Source organism: Salvelinus namaycush, chromosome 4, assembly GCF_016432855.1.
Source record: "Salvelinus namaycush isolate Seneca chromosome 4, SaNama_1.0, whole genome shotgun sequence".
In the NCBI taxonomy this organism is placed as follows: domain Eukaryota; kingdom Metazoa; phylum Chordata; class Actinopteri; order Salmoniformes; family Salmonidae; genus Salvelinus; species Salvelinus namaycush.
In genome coordinates this window covers 45,156,067-45,173,639 of record NC_052310.1, presented here as the reverse complement: position 1 = coordinate 45,173,639, position 17,573 = coordinate 45,156,067, and the positions used below count along the sequence as shown (strand labels likewise).

Genomic DNA, 17,573 nt, shown 5'->3' with positions numbered 1-17,573 from the left:
TGTCAAATTTCACATCTCCATGAACTACAGTGCTCTCTGGTGTTCAACACTGCATTGCATTCAGACTTGACCCCGTTGCTTTACCTGAGTCTTGTACAGAACAGAGAGCCATCTTTCAGGCCAGTGGTGATCATGGTCTGGCTGCCTGAGGTAAGGGAGTGTCCTCACCCCTCCCAGCCAACACGAGTGGCACTGCATTTGAACATTGTACATGACAATTACAACATACTCAGGTTAATAGTGTTATGAGCGGTTATAACATAAACCTAATGCGTTGCTATCATTCCTTTGTTCTCACAGATTTGGTATTTTAAGATTCAGTCTCTTAAGAACAATACTACTAATGTATTGTAGCGGTATTAATTAGAGAAAGGTAAAGAAGATTTTGTTCGGGCGCCAGGCAGGTATTAACCCTGCCGAAAGGAAAATAGTAGAACAGCAAGAGTACCACTACCAGACCCACACACATCAACAGAAGAGACTGCCTAGAGTGTAGCCTGTTGACCAGATAGCCAGCGGATAGAAAAAAAGAATACACACCCTATAGATCCCACATCACATCACAGTCCTTCCACAATTCTTGGTAACCCCACCAAGCATACCTCATATCACAATAATGGCAGAGCAAATAAACAGCAACTTCATACAATAACGAATGAAACCAGTCATCACACAGAGGATTTGCAAGAGTTTGTATTCTCTTCCAGGGAAGGAGTGCAGAGGGTATGAATGTGTGGTGTTCATATACACACTAGTCCAGCTCCAATGAAACTTCAATGCATTTATGAAAATAGAGTCGGTTGCAGTGTAAAGCACTGGACCATAGCGGGAAGAGAAAGAGAGAAAGGGAACAAGAGAGGTCTTAGCTGTGGTCTTGAGGTTGCAGGTGTACAGTCGGACTGTCCGAATGGAGTGTTGGGTTGTAGTTGAACGCTTCGCAACAATGTTGCTACTAATCCCTTTGATCCATAACCGTCGCGGTCCCACATGAGAACAACCACGTCGTCGAGCGATCACACCGAGGATTGTTCCAAACACTGTACAACCACATACGCTGAAGATAAACAAACAAACTCTGCAGCATAACACACACAACCAAAACTGTCACGCCAATCAATAGCTCCTCCCCAATAGAGCTTAACGAGCTCTTTTATCTCCTCCTTCCTACTGCTCATGCGCTCTTAAAGTGGCAGCGCACTTAAGTGCAGGATTTCGCCACAGTATAATTCAATAATGTTTTTATTTTAATTTTAAAAAATTCTGAGTTATATAAAGCTGCATGTTATATTGAACATGAGTGAAGTGAAACAAGGTCATACCAGACTGGAGATCTTGGTATACTTGGCCCATAGGGTAACCCTCTACCTCCTCCTCTGAGGTCAAATGGACCACTTCCTGGTCAGAGGACCTTTCTGTGCTCTGGGAGACAACCATGGCACAATAGACAGATTTATTGTGATAGGTTTATCTGAATGTTGTTGGTATTGTGTCATATTTGGTCATGAGTAATTTTCTTCTCCATAGTCAGGAAAACTATGTAATCCCCACAGATGTAGCAGGCTGTTTTCTTGTCAACAAACTCAACAATTTGGCTTGTCAAACCCTGAGCACACCAAAGAAACAAAACACTCAGGTTAGGCTCCTCATCAGTAAGGGGCTAGGCCTCTTAAACTGGCATACACTCTTAGAAAAAGGTGCAATCTAGAACCTAAAAGGGTTCTTCGTCTGTCACCATACAATAACCCTTTGAAGAACCCTTTTTGGTTCCATGTAGAACCCTTTCCACAGAGGATTCTACATGGAACCTAGCCCACCAGCCGCCAGATGGCGCTATGACAAACAACGTAAAATTAATAATAACGCCATGTGTCGGCCGGTTGGGCTACATGGAACCCCAAAGGGTTCTACCTTGAACCGTGAACCTTCCACATAAAACTAAAAATGATTCTCCTATGGGGACAGCCGAACAACCCCTTGTTTAAAAAAAAATCTAATCTAAGATTGTAGCTCATATTTACTGTAGCTGGCAGCCAAATTCATAACAGTTGTAACGTTAATGTTTTTCTAGTTGTTGAGAAACCCTGCACTAACAACTAGCTACTACAACTTCCTTTCTACACCTACCCCTTACATGCGCTGAAACCATTGGTTGATTTCTAAATTGGAGCTGAGACCAGACAGGGTAGTCATCTGCTCTGACTCCGGTGCAGCACTGATGAGCTTAAATACATTTTTGTCTCGGACCAGATAGGATGTATTGTAAGAGGTATCGCAGTGCTTGTATAGGGTGAGACAGAAGGGGGTATTTGTGATGTTCCTCTGGGTATCAGCTCATGTGGGAGTAATGTCACATCTGCTCCTGCCACACCCGCTAGAAGACATCCGGTGTCTCCTTGACCTGCATCCACTCCTCTAGTACACTCTCTCTCTCCCCCTCCCTTTCTGTTTGTGTGTGGTTGGAGACAGGTGTGCTGGAGCCAGAGTGTATCCTCACCAGCTGCAACCCGTTCCATAATCAAGACCTCTACAAATACTCAGTCCTGCCACTTCCACTCTGCCAGATTGTAATTGCTGTTCAGTCAGTCATGCGTCTAGCTATTTGTTATTATTTAAGATCCTGCTGTGCCTGTTTCCTTGCCTGACGCTGTCTCTCCTCTCACTGCAGTTTTGCCGCTCTGACTCTGGTTCCTGTCTCCTGTTCCACATCTCGGTACCCTGTTCTGGATTCAACTCACCATCACTCCCTTGGATTCCCCTCCGGACCTGTTTACCCTGTCCCAACCCAGCTCACTCCAACCTCAGCCTCCACATCTGGTTTCCTACAACTCATCTGAGCTTCCCTGGATCTGCACTTCATCTCTCCCTGTGTTACAATAAATATCTTGGTTCATTCATCTCTGTTTCCTGGTCTGAGTCTGCTCTTGGGTTCACCTGTGCTGCTCATCGTAGCACGTAGAGGGGAATGAGGAGGTGGGTGTTATCGCCAAGCAGGCTCTTAAACATCCTAATGCAGTAGAGCAGAAGCCAAGGGGTTGATATATATTTTTTTAAGTGGTTAAAAACAAATGGCAAGAGTTGTGGAAAAGGGAGGGAAATTGAAGACCCCTGTATAAGATCCAGGAAAAGGTGGTGGCAGGGAGGTCACAAGGCTGAGACTGGGACACAAGTCGCAATAGCAAATTGAAATTGGTGGAAAAACATCTGACTGGAAGGTGTGATCATTGTCAGGAGGAGATGGAGACAGTGGAACACATTATTTTTCAGTGCAAGCAATATGGGAGGGAAAAGGAGAAATTGTTATTAGAATTGAGTAATGGGGTTGAAGAGCCAATATTAAGTGAACTGCTGGGGAAATCTTCAGGGGATGTACAGTATTTATGTATTTGTTTCCTTTGGGAGATGAGAATATTGGGTTTAGACCTTCCCTGTCTCTGGTCCACACTCCAGTCCAGTTGGTGGCGGTAATGCACCTTAAAATTGGTTGCCAACCGCCATACAAAATTCACAGAAGAAGAACAAGCAGAAGAAGAAAAAGAAGAAGGACGAGTTCTAAATTCCACACGCACAGGGAAGTAAGTTACTCGACTTGTCAAATCTACACAGACTTCGAAAACCTACCAAAATAATACCAGAATAGAACGTTACTGAAGAAAATACCTTGGTAAGTATAAAATTGTACAAAACATGTGAACAAAGAGTGTTTGCATTTTATGTTTGTATACAAGAAGTGTCCATGAATGTGTCCCTTTGTTTCAGTTAGAGACTGAATAATTGCACATCTGCCATGGCCTCTGAAAAATGTTTTGCGAAAGGTAAGAAAGACTTTCTAAAATATATTTGTCATGTGTTGGTCATGGCTAGGCTATTCGTTGGAGCTAACGTTAGCTGTATTTTCTACCCTTTCTTGTCGTTGACTCATTATATTGGTCATTCTACAAATAGAGTGCCTTATGGGTAGTGTAACGTTTGTCAAAAATAACTATTTATTAAAATAGGATATTCTGTCAAAGAGCACATGTTCAACTTTGTCCCATCTCAAGGGGACAGAGTTGACGATTTCATATTTCAGGGGGAATGGAAGCTTGGTTCAAATGATATTTTGCACAGTCATGCCAACTGAACGTTTTTCTTTGGGAACAATTGTAATAGGCCATCTACTTCTGGTTAAGGAGGGGCTGTTTACTTTACAAGATATCTTGACGTATGACCTGATTTGGTCCTGGCATTTTGCAAAGTCACCATGATCGTGATGTGCGTCCTGTAGCCTAGTACTCTTAGTTCTACACAAATACTGTCACTGGATTATAGGCCTCTTGGTTCACAGTATCACTGCAAGGGCTTTAAACATTCTATTCACAAGATCATGTAAATACATGACCATATCTGATGATGACAGCCAGGATCAAGTGGGAAAGAGTAGAACACACATCCCATGGCTAGGGCTATATGCTGAATAGCCAAGCAGGCAGTGAATGTTTATCGGCAGAAGTAAGGAATCTGCAATAAACCAAATCTTAGGTCTTTATTGGGTTTAATGAGTGGACATTATTTCCTTTTATTAAACAGGAAGCTCTGCTCCTGGCCTGGTTGCCAAAGGTCAAATCAGGCTCTACAGTATGAGGTTCTGCCCCTTTGCCCACAGAACCAGACTAGTGCTTCATGCCAAGGGGATCAAGTAAGTTGCTACCAGTACCAACACAATTTTAAGGAGTTTGTGTTGTGTTACTGTCATTTTACACAATAGCCTCCATAAATTTCACTAAGATTAATCAGGATACTTTTCATTTTGCCTTAGGCATGACACTGTCAACATTAATTTGAAAGACAAACCTGAGTGGTTCCTTAAGAAGAACCCTCTTGGCCTGGTTCCGACATTGGAGACTTCGAGTGGTCAGGTGATCTACGAGTCACCAATCACCTGTGACTACCTGGATGAGGTTTACACAGACAAAAAGCTGCTCCCAGCTGATCCTTTTCAGAAGGCCCAACAGAAAATGATGCTGGAGAATTTCTCCAAGGTATGCTCAGCTCTCAATACAATAATATGTTACACTCTGTAAAGGAAACCATGAAAGTATTCCCTTGACTTTTTCCACATTTTGTTACATTACAGCCTTATTGTAAAATTTCAGCACACTTTTTTTCCTCATCAATCTACGGTACACACAATACCCCATAATGACAAAGCAAAAACAGGTTTTTGGAAATTTTTGCAAATGTATTAAATAAACTGATATCACATTTATATAAATATTCAGACCCTTTACTCAGTACTTTGTTGAAGAACCTTTGGCAGTGATTACTGCCTTGAGTATTCTTGGGTATGATGCTACAAGCTTGGCACACCTCTATTTGGGGAGTTTCTCCCATTCTTCTCTGCAGATCCTCTCAAGCTCTGTCATGTTGGATGGGGAGCGTCACTGCACAGCTATTTTTAGATCTCTCCAGAGATGATCGATCGGGTTCAAGTCCGGGCTCTTGCTGGGCCGCTCAAGGACGTTCAGAGGCTTGTCCCGAAGCCACTCCTGCATTGTCTTGGCTGTGTGCTTAGGGCCGTTGACCTGTTGGAAGGTGAACATTTGCCCCAGTCTGAGGTCCTGAATGCTCTGGAGCAGGTTTTCATCAAGGATCTCTCTGTACTTTGCTCTGTTCATCTTTCCCTCGATCCTGACTAGTCTCCCAGTCCCTGCCGCTGAAAAAAGTCCCTGCAGCGTGATGCTGCCACCACCATGCTTCCCCGGAGGGATGGTGCCAGGTTTCCTCCACACGCGTCACTTGGCATTCAGGCCAATGAGTTTAATCTTGGTTTCATCAAACCAGAGAATCTTGTCTCACATGGTCTGAGTCCTTTAGGTGCCTTTTGGCAAACTTAATAGGCTGTTGTACCTTTTACTGAAGAGTGGCTTCCGTCTGGCCACTCTAAACGCCTGATTGGTGGAGTGCTGCAGAGATTGGTGTCCTTCTGGAAGGTTCTCCCATCTCCGCAGAGGAACTCTGGAGCGCTGTCAGTGACCATCGGGTTCTTGGTCACCTCCCTAACCAAGGCTCTTCTCCCCCGATTGCACAGTGTGGCCAGCTCTAGGAAGAGTTGGTGGTTCCAAACTTCTTCCATTTAAGAATGATGGAGGCCACTATGTTCTTGTGGACCTTCAATGCTGCAGAAATGTTTTGGTACCCTTCCCCAGATCTGTGCCTCGACACAATCCTGTCTCGGAGCTCTACGTAGAATTCCTCTGACCTCATGGCTTGGTTTTTGCTCTGACATGCGCTGTTGAATGTGGGACCTTATATAGACAGGTGTGCCTTTCCAAATCATGTCCAATCAATTGAATTTACCACAGGTGGACTCCAAGTTGTAATTTTTTTTTCTAAAAACCTGTTTTCGCTTTGTTATTATGGGGTATTGTGCGTGTGTAGATTGTGGATTTATTTTGATACATTTTAGAATAAGGCTGTAACGTAACAAAATGTGGGAAAAGTCGAGGGTCGAATACTTTACGAATGCACTGTATGTCTACGTAACTTCACTACATAATAATAGCTTCTTTTTTTTTTGTGCTTTGTCTTTTGCTTTTGAACTTAGATATAGACCCAGATACTTTACCAACACTACAATTTGGATTGCAAATACATTTACCTTATTCTAAATATATTTTTTTACAGATAACACCATATTTCTACAAGATACCATTGGGGAAAAACAATGGAGAAGACATGTCAGTGCTGGAAGGGGAGCTGAAAGAGAAATTTGTGAAATTGAATGAAGTAAGTCACTACATACCAGGGTTTCCGTTATGATAATGTGGCACTGGACATTTGATCGGCAGCATTTTAATTTACTGGACATTTGAGAAACGTGACGTGTGTCCTTACCGCACTCTTTGAAGACATTAGAATAACTGTCCACATTTGCTTTTCCTCAGCCAACAAGATGAGTAATGAACCTCAAAATAACTAGCCTATACATAGGCAGCGCATGAGTTTCATGTTTGGGGAAGCAAATTTTCACTAAAAATTCCATGCATTCCATTGTAGTTGCAGACTTATGTAAAATAGCCTAATGTGATGAGTAGAGGCCTGGGCTATATCAGATTTTCATTGCATGGGAAAAACACATTTCATGCAATTATACTACACTTCATATGACTGGAGACATTAGCAGAACATTTTTTAATACAATAAATCGCAGGGTAGCCTACTCTGCTGACACTGACAAACTGGAGGAAGGAATTGTTGTCCAAAAACAAAGTTTTCTTAAGTGGCACTGACCCAACAATGATAGAGTGAATGTGCGCACTCACAGGGGATATGGCTGACGCTCTCCGCTGGTGCCAATAAGATAGGCTATATAGGCCATGTGTCAAACGCATTGGATTGAGAATTTATAATTAAAATACACTTTTTTTTTCATTGTCTTCTCTTTACAGCAATAGCCATTTGCTTTCCTAACTGTGTTTTCCCGTGATTTAATTTTGAAATATTGCGATATGCCTGGTTGGGCCTCTATTTTTCACTGACAGTCGCAGCTCAACAATTATTTGGTATTTACTGTGTGCACACTGCCTAATTTGCGACCTGCCTTTCCTTCCGACTGTAGTCAATACGATTTTAAAACAATCCACAACTAGGCTAGTGGCCAAATCATGCTTTAGTTGCCTATTTTGAATGATTTGTATTTATTTCTGTGTAGTTTGGAGTATGCTAATTAGGTTATATAATTTTGGCAATCTTAATTCAATTTACTTAGGGAAAGCTTAGCTTAGCCTTATGGACACGCCACCTAGGTCAATCTACTATCCCCGATAGTTGAACATTTTACCTATTCTGTTGGTCAGCTTGTCAAGAAAGAAATAGCCCAACTGACTCTGGAACAGATCACAAATTCACACAACCATTAGGCCTAGGCTAGATAAGAAAAAAAACAAATATATATATCTATATATCATGAGTCTGACGCGAAGGATATATTGCTTTGTCAAGACAAGGGCCAAATACCCGTCATCTGTGTGAAGAAAATAAAGAGGACGGAGGGCGGAGTGCCTTGTAAGAATTTGCAGACAAGTAGGTAAACCACCACTACCCTCTGTATTATTGGCCAACGTGCAGTCATTGGAAAACAAACTAGACAATCTACGAATACCTCATGATAAGTTGTAGACCACACTATCTACCAAGAGTTATCAACTATATTATTTGTAGCAGTCTATTCACCACCACAAACTGATGCTGGCACTAAGAACTCACTCAGAGCTGTATAAGGACATAAGCAAACAAGATAATTCTCATCAAGAAGCGGCCCTCCTAGTGGCCGGGACTTAAATCAGTTTTACCTCATTTCTACTAGCATGTCACATGTGCAATCAAAGGGAAAACGACTCTAGAACACTTATACTCCACACACAGATGAAAACAAAGCTCTCCCTCGCCCTCCATTTGGCAAATCTGACCAGAAGCCATGGATTACAGGCAACATCAGCATTGAGCTAAAGGCTAGAGCTACCGCTTTTAGGAGTGGGATACTAATCTGGACGCTAATAAGAAATCCCTCTATGCCCTCAGACGAATCATCAAACAGGCAAAGCGTCAATACAGGACTAAGATTGAATCCTACTACGCCGGCTCTGACGCTCCTCGGATGTGGCAGGGCTTGAAAACTATTATGGACTACAAAGGGAAACCCAACCGCGAGCTGCCCAGTGACGCTAGCCTCCCAGACGAGCTAAATACCTTTTATGTTCGCAAATGTGAGCAAGACCTTTTAAACAAGTCAACAAAGCCGGGAGGCCAGTCGGATTACCAGGAGGTGTACTCAAAGCATGCAGTGAAATAAGGCAAAGGCCTCACGAGGGCGCCAGAGATGTAGATAACCAGAAGAAGAAAAAAAAAACTTAACCTGACCAACTATTTTCCTCCTGCTGGTTTTCGCAGATTCTGCCATTACGCTCCTGAAGTTGCCGGTAATAGGCTACACGAGGAGTCGGCAACCTTTCTCATGTTGAATGCCAATTTCTTACCATTTCTACTGATCTGCGTGCCAGTTATGGTTTTAATATGGTACATTTTTGTGAGAAACATTTTAATTTATAATAACGTCTTCATATCTCAAAATCATTGTCATCTGGTTAGTCAATTCTATTCAAATCTAAATGAAAGTGATACCAACCTAAAAAGTAACTTCTATTGCCAACCATGTAGAAATAGCCTACATAAAGCCAACAAATAATAACATTTCAGCCTGCAGGTAGAAAATATCCTGATTTAAAAATAAATAAAAGTCCTATAAATCACATTGGCTACACATGGCCTGTCAGCAACGAACTTGAAACATTGTATCGACTTAAGTTTGGTCCAGCCCTGACACTTGCGCTAGCAACATTGTATAAAATATTCTGGTCCCTCGAGTTTCCCTGCCAGTGAGCTTGGGACAAACACAGTTGTAGGCTATTTGCACAAGGGATAGGAAGCAGTGCTTGACTTGGGCAGGAGCTCACCGGAGCTTAGTACCGGCAACTCAAGTTTTCTACTGCTTGAGCTCCTGTTCCTCTTATAGAATATTAGCTTAAAAGTATTGTGGAACTCCTGCACCTAAATATAAACAGTACCAGCACCCAAAATGAGTACCGGTTCCTATTTCAGTCCAAGTCAAGCACTGATAGGAAGTAATCAGCTAGACCTATTTTATGACATTTCCACTGGATCAGAGAATGCCATTTTTTTTGCTTTCATGCTGAGGGGTTATCGAAAGGGAGAGATGTGTGCACGTCCTTACTCAACATTGACAGGAGCGCTCCAAACAAAAGACAATGACTAAATTTGACAACTCGTAAATGGAACTTGTTTCTCACAAGTGTAGGATAGGTTGTGCACTCTGCAAACAATGTGTCCACTCAGACCATGAGAACGGGAAGACTGTAATAATAATATTGAATGCATTAAAATAATTACCATAACCAAAGCAACAAACATTGCAGATGACAAATTATAGGAATTAACGGTAAATGTAATGGTGAATTGATATAAACTAACAATCAAACACAAACAATTCACACAATGAAGTTATGAAACAATGAATGTGCACAAGTTGGCGGGAGATCTGGTTGCATGGTCAATTTGACATCTGCATTGGCCGTGCAGCATTTACGGTGATATGGCCTCAGCAGAAGTCAGGGCATTCATACTTATTGCGCTTCATGGAGCAGTATAGAGCTGTTGTCAAGGAAGTGAGTTTGGGCGGTACATTCTGTATAAACACAATCATGTCAATGCAGCACTATACAGAGCCCTCCACATTCTACACAATTTGAGAGACGCATGGCGATGCGCTACAAAGCTCGATTTGGCCTCTGCATGCCTCTGGAGGCTCTGCAATTGCATCACACCCTCCATATGGTGCCTCAAACCACATTTTCGGATCAAGCATAAGTTTTATGGCTTTTTTTGGCTTTTAGTCTAGGTCTCCGCAATGAATTAGTTCACTGAAATATATATTTGTTACTGCTCGACTAAAACAATCTCGGTCGACCAACAGCCTAACGACCAGTCGACTAATTGGGGTCAGCCCTAATATGTAGTAAAATGTTCAGGTTTCAAACAATTAAGTGTTTTCAAAATGCCCACTGCCTCCAGCTCATTGCGAAGTGGTGTGTGTGATGCACTTAAGCCTGCCTACTGTTGCCTAAGCATTTGAATGGCGAATTGGAAGCACGCTTCAATTACCAGTTGAGAAATAAAAAGCAGCTCTTTTTAATCATGGCCAAAAATATTTGTAAAATATGATTGCGTTTAGAATTGTTGTGCAATGATTGGGCTTATAAAAGCTCTCTGACAGATTTTCCACTCAGCATCTGTCTGTATGCTGTGCGCGTGTGATAAATAAGATACATAAAGAATATACACACACACGCCAATTTAATTCTACTAAATTATGCAAATGAAACCATGACTGGGAAAATGCATTTCCATCAATGAATAGGTTAAAAAGCCTTGTTTTGCAATGGGATTTTTCTTCTCCCGGTTATCTGGTGACAATTTTATTTAGTTTTTATAGGCTTTATTTTTTTTACTGCCAAAAGCCGGCTATTACCTGCTAGCAGAAACCCTGCTAGATATAAACATTAACAACATATTACTACTGTTTTAGGGATTTACCTTGATTACATCCAGATTGAAATGTTTTGAAAGTTTAAGTCAATTTATTGTCTTAATAGTTTACAATAAGATGCCATTATTCATGAACTTTTGTTTTCAGGATCTTGTCAATAAGAAGTCCAAGTTCTTTGGTGGAAATGCAATCACAATGATCGATTACATGATGTGGCCGTGGTTTGAGAGGCTGGAGATCTTTGAGTTGAAGCAGTATGTATCCATTCTAAATTAAATATATATTTTTTCTTTCAATTTAAGGCATCTCAACCCTAGAAATCCATAGCTATGTGGGAGTTGTAGAACACTCTTGAGACCTAGGCACGTATTCCCAAAGCGTCTCAGAGAAGGAGTGCTAATTTAGGATCATGTCCTCCCTGTCCACATGATCTTATTCATTATGATTTAAAAAAATCCAAAATGTATCCAAGATCAGCACTCTTAGTCTGAGATGCTTTGTGACCACTGGCCCTAGTGTAAGAATAGCTGTCAACAAAGTCCTCCACATTATTGCATCTCTAATAGGGTTTATGAGATCGATTAGTCCTCTTGCTTGTGAGATTTAGTTTGGTTCACAACCAAAGTGCACTTTGAGTGACACGGACTCATTGGTCTCATTTCCAAAATGCAAATACATGTCTAATCTCTAATTCCCAGCTGTCTGGATGGTACCCCTGAGCTGAAGAAGTGGACAGACCATATGTCCGTGGATCAAACTGTCAAAGCCACCATGTTCCCCACTGAGACCTACAAGGCATTTTACAAGACCTACACAGACGGGAAACCCAATTATGACTATGGCCTGTAGATATGTGGCACTTTACTCTTGGCCGTCCAGTTTCCTGATTTTTAAATTACTCTCATTTTATATTCCTGCTAAGGTAATTAGGGCATCAGATGTACATGTCAATGCAGTTGTGCATCTCATAGAAAACTTTTCTGAAAGGTTATTTCTGTCTACAAAGTAAAATATATTTTCTGTTTATTTTTCATATGGAACATGTATTGTCTGATTTACCAGTGTTTTGAATGGACACAATTCAATGTAGAATGATTATGTAGTTTGGAACAGGTGGTAGATCATAACTATTGTTGATGGAACTATTTGAATCATGTCTTATGGTTGATTTCGATTATGCATTGTCCACACACACCGTTTTTTACATGTAAACTATATGAATATCTTTATGTAATAAAGACTGCACAACTAGAGTCTGATATTTTTATATTGGTGTACTGAAATCTAGAAGTTAAATAGTTTTTTTGATAGTCATCTCCATTATTTTCTTTTTACCACTAGTCCTGACATGAACCTATACTGTACTTGGACAGGTTTGTGAATAGAGGGTGGAGTACTACTGTGGAATGACATAATCGCTTTGTGGCATTATGAATGCCACTGTCTTGTCTGTCAAGTAGCTAAATAAATACTAGCTAAATCTGTAATGTCACGTAGCTAAATCACAACGCAAGTAATTAAGTCTATCATACAAATTGCCAAGAATGCCTTCCAAGATTTATGAATAAACACTGCAAATGCAACATGCAGCTATGCTAAAAGTACATTGTGTTAAAATAGGCAAGTTACAATGTGTTTGTATTTTAAATTGTATTTTAATGTCTCTTGGAAGATAAGTCTAAATGAGGGCTAAAAGAGAAAAAAATGAAAGGTACTGGTAATACAAAACAACTTAAATTAAAAGAAAATTACAAATATTGTTGTATACAAATTATATTTTAATGTGTATTCCACGCATCCATTTCAAACCATGAATTTCAATATGCCATTTAGTTATACAAAGACTAAACAGAGGGGATTTGTTTCCTTCAGTTACATTTACCTCAACCTTACAATTTAACAGCTTCTGTGTACATGTGTGTCATTTCTAAGGTTTTCATGCTGAATGGAATAACTAAAGTTATCTTATGTACCCATTTAAAGGCATGTCAACTGAATACCTTTGCTGTAGCACCCATTTAAAGGAATGTCAACTGAATACCTTTGCTGACATTCTTATCTTTTGGTGAATTACAGCCAAGACGTGTAACAGGGAGTCTTCAATTGGTATTTTGAAACTATGTTGCACTGCTTAAAAATGAATATCCCTTTGTCAAATAGCAACTGTTGCCAAGTATTTTAAAACTGATAATACTGGATCATAAAAACACTAATACTATAAAGTATTATGTGGTCTTCTCTAGAATACAAATATACAAAAATAATACCTATATATCAAATATGGAAACAGCAGAGGGTGCACCCCCCTATCTACATCGACGGGACCTCAGTGGAAAAGGTTGAAAGCTTCAAGTTCCTTGGCGTACACATCACTGACAAACTTAAATGGACCACCCACACAGACAGTGTGGTGAGGAAGGCGCAACAGAGCCTCTTAAACCTCAGGAGACTAAAGAAATTTGGCTTCTCACCTAAAACCCTCACAAACGTTTACAGATGCACACTTGAAAGCATCCTGTCGGGTTGTATCACTGCCTGGTACAGCAACTTAACTGCCCGCAACCGCAAAGCTCTCCAGAGGGTGGTGCGGTCTGCCCAATGTATTATCAGGGGCAAACTACCCGCCCCCCAGGACACTTACAGCACCGATGTCACAGGAAGGCCCAAAAAATAATCAAGGACATCAACCACACGAGCCACTGCCTGTTCACCCCGCTATCATCCAGAAGGTGAGGTCAGTACAGGCGCATCAAAGCTGGGACCGAGACTGAAAAACAGCTTCTATCTCAAGGCCATCAGGCTGTTAAACAGCCATCACTAGCATATTAGAGGCTGCTGCCTATAGGCATAGACTAGAAATCACTGTCACTTTAAGGAATGGAACACTAGTAATTTTAATAACGTTTACATATTGAGCATTACTCATCTCACATGTATATACTGTATTCTATACTATTCTACAGTATCTTAGTCACTTAATAATGTTTACAAATCTTGCTTTGCTCATCTCATAGGTATAGTGGCTTGTGAAAGTATTCACCCCCCTTGGCATTTTTCCTATTTTGTTGCCTTACAACCTGGAATTAAAATAGATTGTTGGGGGGTTTGTATCATTTGATTTACACAACATGCCTACCACTTTCAAGATGCTATTTTTTTTTTTTTTTTTTAAACAAACAACAAATAAGACAAAGCTGAACTTGAGCGTGCATAACTATTCACCCCCCCCCCCCCCCCCACAAAGCAAATACTTTGTAGAGCCACCTTTTGCAGCAATTACAGCTGCAAGTCTCTATAAGCTCTATAAGCTTGGAACATCAAGCAACTGGGATTTTTGCCCATTCTTCAAGGAAAAACTGCTCCAGCTACTTCAAGTTGGATGGCTTCCACTGGTGTAGAGCAATCTTTAAGTCATACCACAGATTATCAATTGGATTGAGGTCTGGGCTTTGACTAGGCCATTCAAAGACATTTAAATGTTTCCCCTTAAACCACTCGAGTGTTGCTTTAGCAGTATGCTTAGGGTCATTGTCCTGCTGGAAGGTGAACCTCTGTCCCAGTCTCAAATCTCTGAAGACTGAAACAGGTTTCCCCTCAAGAATTTCCCTGTGTTTAGCGCCATCCATCATTCCTTAAATTCTGACCAGTTTCCCAGTCCCTGCCGATGAAAAACATCCCCACACCATGATGCTGCCACCACCATGCTTCACTGTGGGGATGGTATTCTCGGGGTGATGAGAGGTGTTGGGTTTGCACCAGACATAGCGTTTTCCTTGATGGCCAAAAAGCTAATTGTAGTCTCATCTGACCAGAGTACCTTCTTCCATATGTTTTGGGGAGTCTCCCACATGCCTTTTGGCTAACACCAAACGTGTTTGCTTATTTTTTTCTTTAATAAGCAATGGCTTTTTTCTGGACACTCGTCTGTAAAGCCCAGCTCTGTGGAGTGTACAACTTAAAGTGGTCCAATGGACAGATATTCCAATATCTGCTGTGGAGCTTTGCAGCTCCTTCAGAGTTATCTTTGATCTCTTTGTTGCCTCTCTGATTAATGCCCTCCTTGCCTGGTCCGTGAGTCTCTTGGCAGGTTTGTTGTGGTGCCTATTCTTTCAATTTTTTAATAATGGATTTAATGGTGCTCCGTGGGATGTTCAAAGTTTCTAATATTTTTTTATAACCCAACCCTGATCTGTACTTCTCCACAACTTTGTCCCTGACCTGTTTGGTCAGAGACTGAAAAACAGCTTCTATCTCAAGGACATCAGATTGTTAAACAGCCTTCACTACCTCAGAGAGGCTGCTGCCTACATATAGACTTGAAATCATTGGCCACTTTAATAAATAGATCACTAGTCACTTTAATAATACCACTTTAATAATGTTTACATATCTTGCATTACTCATCCCATATGTATATACTGTATTTTCATACCATCTATTGCATCTTGCCTATGCCGTTCGGTCATCGCTCATCCATATATTTATATGTATATATTTTTATTCCATCCCTTAGATATGTGTGTATTAGGTAGTTGTTGTGGAATTGTTAGATTTCTTTTTAGATATTACTGCACTGTCGGAACTAGAAGCACAAGCATTTCGCTACACTCGCAATAACATCTTCTAACCATGTGTATGTGACCAATAACATTTTATCTGTTCTGAAGTGTACTCAAACTCATACTTGTGAAAAATCTGTCCCCAGGCTTTTGTCACAGAGATCAGGAACCATTTCATGACCTGGTCCCTGGCCATAAAAGGCGTGTTCTTGGAGCACATAAGGTCGTACGGGATGTGGTCAGCTATGGGCTTTTAATTTTTGAAATGCAGCAAGCATAGCATGTTTTCACCCAGGTTGGCAGAGCCACAGAGACAGCCATCCTCATTCTACCCAATCCATGTCACCTTGATCCTGCCACAGCCCTGCATGTCCAGGGGCACATCACTGATGGGGCTGCACCACAGCTGGAAGGAGTACGCCTCCGGTGGGGTGAAAAGGACGATGAGAACCCACATCAGGGGCTTGCTCACCCTCCACGACTCAAACATGCTCCCAATGCCCACAAAGACCCCACCTCCATGTCAGCCTACCTGTCACACAGACTTCTCAGGGACTTCAGCAGGTCTTCAGTGAAGCCCTCAACAAATTCCTGCAACCTCCAGTTCTCATGGGCCGAGGTGTGGATTGATCTCTCACAGAAGCTGATTAGGACTCTCTTATCGAGCATGAGGGACTTGGAACTGATGGATGGATCCACCCTCAACAAACCCATCCTCATCATCAGCGTAGTGGTTTCCATGTCTGCCAGATCCTGCCGACACACCTCGATAGAGAAGAAGATGACCAGCGAGATGGCGCTCCAGAAGTACCAGCCGTAGCCATCCTTCGAGCCAGGGTCCTGCTGCTCCTCTTACAGCCGCACTTGATCCAGCTCAAGCCTCTCCTCATGCGGGCCAGCAGCACATCATCCTGCTCTGGGAGAGTGGTCATCTCCTGGTGGAACAGCAGCGGGTGGTTCAAGATGGCCGCTGCCACTCCCACAAACACCCGCACTATGGCCCCCTGCATCCTGGCTCCCTAGTCCTCAGGGAGGAGACAAAACCACAGTGTCACCCCTCACGCCAGCATCTCGTCGACTCTGACAATGCCTCAGCCCAACACCTGAAGAACAATTAGATAAAAAATATGCTATGAAATGTCATTGCAACTTTTATATTGGATATCATAGCTATTCAGCTTGAGAGCTCTTTTACGTCTTCAAACAAGTTGCTGTTGGGTATTGCTATTGTGTACTTTTTGCTGTGCATTGCAAGGTGATTCAGTAGAATCATGAAACACAACCATGTGTTAACTCTGTGAACCTTCTTGAGGCAGCAGTCTGCCCCTCTAAATATAAAGAGAGCAGAGTGACTCACTGTTGACACAATATTGAACTGTGTGCCTTGGAAGGAAGTAAGATAACCGTTTGAAAATGTGTTTTTGAGGGAATGCAACCTTCTCCGATAACCAAACATAGCACTGATTGCATTGTATCTGTCAAGAATTTGCCTCCAGTAAACGATTCAAGGAAAAGCCTTACAAACTGATTTGGCAAATGCCCAAATCATTTTACTTAGTGTCAATGATAGTCAAAGATAATCACTATTGTAGTGGGGTATTAGGTCAGATGATGTATCCTGAAAGGGATAAATAGCTGCACAGTTCATGTAACTTTGACTCTTGTAATTACTTCATGAAACAGTTTGGTTGTGTTTACAGTAGATAGGAAGGAACCACAAAATAAAGAGAATGGAAGCGCCCTTTCAAAATGTACACATTTTTAATAGAACTTCAACATTAACTAAAATTACAAGCATGCACAGTGAAATGCCAAATAAACTGTTAGCCTTTGAGATGTTGAACAACTATTTGGCACTTCCCCTGTAAACTGCATTGTAGCCTACCATTGATACAACTGCCTATATGCTCTGA

At 41.5% G+C, this 17,573-nt stretch overlaps 1 protein-coding gene and 1 pseudogene across 2 annotated transcripts; one reads left to right on the top strand and one right to left on the bottom strand.

Annotated features, from left to right (window-relative positions):
* Nucleotides 1–3,510: 3,510 nt before the first annotated feature.
* Nucleotides 3,511–12,354, top strand: LOC120046562 (glutathione S-transferase omega-1-like). Of its 2 annotated transcripts, none has more exons than XM_038991906.1 (7): nt 3,511–3,661; nt 3,761–3,812; nt 4,567–4,675; nt 4,796–5,018; nt 6,664–6,765; nt 11,249–11,355; nt 11,800–12,354. In XM_038991906.1, exons 2-7 carry the CDS (start codon nt 3,785–3,787, stop codon nt 11,948–11,950), a joined length of 720 nt encoding a protein of 239 aa, XP_038847834.1. In that variant the 5' UTR covers nt 3,511–3,661; nt 3,761–3,784; the 3' UTR covers nt 11,951–12,354. The 2 variants fall into 2 exon arrangements, with proteins under 2 accessions (XP_038847834.1, XP_038847833.1); XM_038991905.1 differs by having other exon boundaries at nt 3,757–3,812.
* Nucleotides 12,355–15,714: 3,360 nt separating this feature from the next.
* LOC120046561 lies at nt 15,715–17,014 on the bottom strand (annotated as a pseudogene).
* Between the last annotated feature and the right edge of the window lie 559 nt (nt 17,015–17,573).